Source organism: Prinia subflava, chromosome 12 (genome assembly GCF_021018805.1).
Source record: "Prinia subflava isolate CZ2003 ecotype Zambia chromosome 12, Cam_Psub_1.2, whole genome shotgun sequence".
NCBI classification, from domain to species: domain Eukaryota; kingdom Metazoa; phylum Chordata; class Aves; order Passeriformes; family Cisticolidae; genus Prinia; species Prinia subflava.
Genome location: NC_086258.1, coordinates 17,682,553 through 17,688,552, shown reverse-complemented (window position 1 = coordinate 17,688,552; position 6,000 = coordinate 17,682,553). Strand labels below are relative to the sequence as shown.

Here is a 6,000-nt window from a genome sequence, read left to right as displayed (position 1 = left end):
AGCAGGAAAGACAAGAATGCCCAACAGCAGAAAAAGTGATCCATACCTGGTCATTATTTCAGCTTTACAGGAAAACAGTCAAGATGGAAATAAATATTTCTGAAATAATTGGTCTAAACATGATCAATGCCTCAGCTAGAAGAAAAATAAGAATATTTGGGGAAAAAAAAAGAATGCTGAGGAATGAAACATCTCAAAAATTGAATTAGAAATACTTCATAAAGATTAATACCCACGTGGGTAAAAGGCTCAGAGGGAAAAGGCAGCTCCTCTGCAGTGCTAGCAAGCCAGCCCAGGAATAAATAATGCACAGAGCTCCATCCCTGGTCAGTACTTGCTGCAGGGCAAGGCTGAGGAGTGCTGGGACAGGAGTGAGACGTGAGGTGAGTGGTTTGAGGGGAGATGATGGACACACTCTAATAGGTGTACTTGGGAAATTGGACAGTTCTTGATTTCCTTTGCACAGTCCACCCTGAAAAAGTTTAGTCCAAAGCCACCAAGGCTCACAGAAGATAAGAAATGGCCACAGAGAGACTTTGGGGATAAATTAACAGTGAGGAGGAGAGAGCTGAAAGCAGGGTTCAGCCAATGATGCCAAATGAGCTCTCAGCCTCCCAAGGGTGCTCCCAAGAGCCAAAGCAAGGCAGAGCCCCAGCTTTTCAGGGTGCTCCTCAGGGAGCAGTGGACACTCAGCAGAGCATCCCCACCCCAAGGACACTGCCCTGGCTGGGTTTTCCCAGGCTGAGACAATCCACGTGTGCCAGAGCCACCTGCGGTTCAGAAAGGAAATAACTCTGCTGCTGCTCCTGGAAGGTTTGCTCACATTTCCACAAGAGACTCCAAAAAGGAAAGACAGGAGTTGGGATTTTTTTTTTTCACTTTCTTTTTCACTTGGAGAAGTAAGATTTGGTTGGATTTATTCCTCCCCAATCAAAGAGCCCTGACCTCCAGCAGCATCTCCTGGTTTTACCCCTAAAGTTTAGACAAGACAAAAACCTTGCAGGGAGCTCCCCATGGGCAGGTTAGAGAGAATCAAATCCCCTGCAAACACTGTAAGGACATCTGGATGGAAAAGGAACACCAGGAACTCTTACATTAAAACCAGTATCATCTTTATTTACTGGGGAAAGGAAAGCTGTGAAGGAGCAACTCAATACTAGAAAAATGCAACTGAAGGAACAAAACCAGATTTCTTTGGCAGCACAGTCATCATCAATGCCTTTTGAGCTACATTTATTTTAATGTGTACATTATTAAATGCTACAGCCTCCTAAAGCACCCAGCTGTTGACCTTAAAAATAAGTAAGACATGAAGCTGAATTTCTGCTTCATAAATAAATCCAAATTAAAATCTTTTTGTAAATAGGGTAATTTTGTAAATATTTCTTGACTTGAAATGGATTGAAATGGAGTACAGAATATTTCAGGTGGATGATACATATTCAGGAAATGTACCTTCCCAAACCTTCAGCTGACTTACAGGGAATTAAAAGCCATAATGACTCCACAACTGCTTACACAATGAAAATGTTATACATGAGAAATGCCAAGAAATCCACCCAGAGTTCCTAGAATCACAGAGGATAAAAAAATTAAAATTGAATGCATGTTACAAGACTGAAACATAGGTGTACTCTAGGAATCTAATCTGACCACAAAACCTGTCAATTTTTCAAAAGCTCCTGATATTCCAAAAGGATTTGAATGGAAATATGATTTTAAAAGTAGTACAACTTCACAGAAGTCCTCAGGAGGCTCCACTCAATCTCATTGTAGGGAGTCAAGTCTGGCTTGCTCTCCTGCTGCATTTCTATTTCACTCTGGGGCTTTTCCCACCAGCAGCCTTTTCCTTTCCTCACAAGTGATTTCCTTTCAGAATACAAACCAGCATTCCCACACACTTGTAACACTTCTGCTTTCAGGTGCAAAGCTGTAATTTTAACATCAGGACTGGGCCCCAATTCACACTGCACAAGCACTGACCTCTCTTTATTTTAAGTGCAAGGGCTCTTTACAAAGCTCCTCACACTGCTGGGACACCTCCAGCCATGTTCTGTCTCACCTCTGTTCAGTTAAGAGCACTTTGCAGCAGCCTGGCATCAGATTCATGCTACTCAAACAAATCCTGCCCTTGGAGTACTCAGAGTTCTAAGAATCAGAGCCCTGCAGTTCCCAGTAGAAAGAGGCAGCTGAGCCCCAAAAAGGACAGAAATTAATATATTTCAAGTTCAGAGTTATATGTCATTATCTGGAGGGACCCTCAATAAAAAGTTATTCAGGGTATTTAAATGGCCTAAAATAAATTAAACCCGGTTTGTTCCTATTAAGCAGTGAATTCAACTTCACCCTGCCCCAGGAACATTCTGCAATTATTGCTTCCTGCTGGAGGCTACCTTCAGAAACTTTTAGACTGCACTTTACTTCCTCATTTGCCATTTAAATTCTCCCCAGATCTTGGCATTGCTTTTAGTAGTCTGGATATTGAAGCTCTAAATAGAAAAATCTCAGTGGCACTAAAACATACAAAATATTTGGCTTTTTTCCAAAGAGGAGCTCTCCTATGGTGCATAGTGCCCAATTTCCCAACATTTACAGGTGACAGGTTTGGTGATCATATTGAGCACATTACTGAGGCTTAAAGACTCCAAACCACAAACACCAGCTTGGTTTTATTTCTGAACGTGCATCAGTTCCCAGCAGCAGATGCACCATGGGCAGCAGTAATTACAAGACACAGGATCTTCAAAAGATGAAAATCCAAGAGATGAGCTGAGATTTCCCCCACGCTCTGAGATGATTTTTTTGAGCAGGATCTGCCAGAGGGCAGCTCCAGAGGTGCCACTTCCTTTTAGTGCCACTCCCAGCTGGCACGACAGGAGTAACCAGCACACAGAGGTACATTCCTGTTCAGATTCCTGTCAGGTATTTTGGGGCAAAAGCTCTACATTTATATCTCAGGGTAATGGCAAGAATCAAGTTCAATCCTGTAGAGCTGCTGGTGATCTTGGTCTGCCTTCACATGGACTTAAAACATGGTGTAATGCAAATTCCTTGGAATAAACAGGCTTCATGACAAATATTTCAACATGGAACCCAACTGACTTTATTATTTCCTTGCATCCAGCCATTTTAACAATTCCTCCTTGTTAGTACAGACAAAGAAGAATTTTTCAGGTTTCAGAACAAAGAAATGAATTTACAGAGGACTAACCTTGCTGGTGTGCCCAATGAGAGCCCTCACAAGTCCCAGTGTCCTCTTATCATTCCTCTTGATATTGATGTTCAGTGTAATTCCCCCCAGTACTTATTATTTCCATAAAAGGGTACATTATAAAGTCCAAACTGTATGCATAAAATTAAAAAAAAAATCAAAGCACATTCTCAGATTTTCAGTGTTTCACAGAAATTATACATCCAGGTAATAACAACCAGATCAATATGGTTACTCCATAATTTGATTGAGAAAAAAAAAATTAGGTTTTTCTACCATTTATTTATCAAGTTCCTGACCCACAGAAATCTTTGATTGCAGTAAAAACCCAAAGTATTTGGCAAGATTATGCACGTGTTTGTTACAATGCACACAGCTCCTCTTGGAATCTCCTGCCATTTAATATTCAGGGAACACCAGCGGTCTCATTAACAGAAAAAGTCTTCATACTAAACTGGAAAAGAGAAGTCCAAAAATAGCTATTGAGGGACTTCCTGAATATTGAATCAGTAGTAATTAAATTTTTAAAAAGTTCAAGTCCCAGGAGCCAAACCAGGTGTATTCCCCACTGATCCCACACTCAGGAGAATCCATCCCTCTCAACAGAAGGTGTGTTCTAGAGAATAACACTCACCTGGCTCAGTTAACTTAGGTCAGACTTTGTACACCACATTGGTAACTGAAGAGACTAAAGAATTGAAACAGGCAATGGCAGCCTGGAGAGTCAGATCAAGGCATGGCCCAAAAGATTGTTTGTATCTTTTAAACTGTAAGAATTTAAAAAAAATATTAAAAAACTGAATAGCCCACTTTCTCTTCTTTGTGGAGCCCATTCTCTCTTCTTTGTAGCCCAGTCCTTTGGCACACGAAGATGAACATTTTCAGAATGAAACAAATTTAACACGGTCCTTAAGCCCTCATTCGCAACGCTTATGGAAGCGATGTGCAAACCGAGTGTGTGACGGTGTGTTCCCACAGCAGGGCAGCTCCAATTGCGTGTGAGGCTACAAGAGGTGCTTTGTCCCTTTCTCCTGTCCCCCTGCAGGGCTCCTGTCCCCGTGGGGCTCCCATCCCAGCAGCAGTCAAGCCAGCAGCGGGTCCCCGATGCCGTGCTCCGGGTCGCAGGTGAAGGAGATGGTGATGGCAAAGCGAGTGCCCCACTGCACCTTCTCCACACGGTGCAGGTTCTCTGACCCAGAGGTGAAGAACGACACCCGGCCTGCAAAGAAAAAGGTTTTCACCCACTCAGCTGCAGCTCTCCCTCCACAGCTCAGCTCTTGGCTGCCTCTGGCTGCTCCTCGGTGACCTGAGAGCCCACGGGTGATCACAGACAAACTGCTACGAGCTTACACTGCACTCTGACAGCTTTTTACTGTTTAAAACATACATTCATCCTTTGTGCCACCAAGCTGGAGATGGAATCCCACCAAAGCTAGTTTATAAAAGGCAGGAGGAAGCCAAGAACGTGGAAGCAAGTTCTTAGTTGCCTCAATTGAAAACAAAAAAGTGCAACTCTAGTGACTGTCAGCATAGTGTACTGATTTCCTCCCTGCTCCCCTTCTAGTCCTGGCTCTAATTTCAGACCAAAGAAGGAGGAAGCACCACAGAGGTGGCAAAAACCTTCAGTGACAAAACCTCAGCAGGTTTACAAGCAGCAGTGGCATCTTCTCAGCATTGCACCAAGTGTTTGTGATCACTTTCTGTGCCTGGCTTGCTCACTCACTGCTCAGGCAGGTTACAAACCACGTATCAGCCATGTACAAATTCATTTTCCTTAGAAAGAGCCACTTTTTGTGGCTCTTGCCACAAAAAGTGATTGATTGATTTGGCCATGCATTGATTTGGCAGCTGTTTTCTACGTGCAATTCTCACTGCTGGGCTTGCTCCTGCCCAAGCTTTGACCATCTTGTCCCTGCTTGGGGACACTCAGGGCCTCAGGTGAAATGGAAATGCAGTGGCATTGATGCTGACAGCAGAGATACAGTGCCAGCCTAGTGGATGAGACAGCAGAATGCTGCACTCCCACGTTATTAATGTCTGAGAATGTCCAGGGTTGATGTGCAGCAGTAACTCTGAACTGACCCTGCTCCATGGGACTGCTCCTGTTCTCCCGAGGAAGCCAAAATTTCTCACCTGCACAGCTCCCTCACCCCAACAGCACGTGGTTTTCCTCCTCAGGCTTTCCCCCCACTGCTCAAATTAGAGTTTGTTTAAAAGCTGATCCCTACCTAAAGCCTGTACAACAACAATATGAACTATTCCAGCCCTTACCCCACCTCCACGGCCAAAATGGGCACCAGGCACATCACTGTGTTTCTCTTCCAAAAGGGATCCCAAAGATCCAGGAGTTCCTTTGCCTGCATCCTCCTAAGCAGCACACATGGGGGATTTGGACAAACTAGGCTGGCTTTATGGGGCTGGCTTTACCCACTAATCCCTGAGTCATGTTCAATTGCAGCTCACATCTAATCCTCAGAGTGCAGTCCAGAGAGTTTCATACCAATTCCATCCCCTTCTGTGCCTGTGGCTGCACCCCAACAACAGCTGAAGTTATTCACGTGTAAAGAGGAGATCCACTGGCATGCACAGCTCATTCCCACCTCGGTGTCCTGCTTTTCTGGATCAAAGGCTAAATGAAGGCAACATGTTCCTGTCCTACCAGTGCTGCCCTCAAGGATTCCATACAAAATCCCTGTGTCATGACTTTTTTTACCTCCTTTTAAACCGTATTTCAACTTCATTAAAATACATTATTATTGGTCTCTCCCCTGCTCACCCAAAGCTTTGCC

General features: G+C 43.9%; 1 protein-coding gene across 1 annotated transcript in view; it reads right to left on the bottom strand.

The window, feature by feature from the left end:
* Nucleotides 1-3,079: 3,079 nt before the first annotated feature.
* Nucleotides 3,080-6,000, bottom strand: part of OGFOD3 (2-oxoglutarate and iron dependent oxygenase domain containing 3) — a 30,516-nt gene continuing 27,595 nt past the window's right edge. The window contains exon 9 of the mRNA XM_063409366.1: nucleotides 3,080-4,430. Within this exon, the coding sequence (XP_063265436.1) occupies nucleotides 4,294-4,430 (137 nt within the window). The 3' untranslated portion in view covers nucleotides 3,080-4,293. The remainder of the gene's footprint in view (nucleotides 4,431-6,000) is intronic.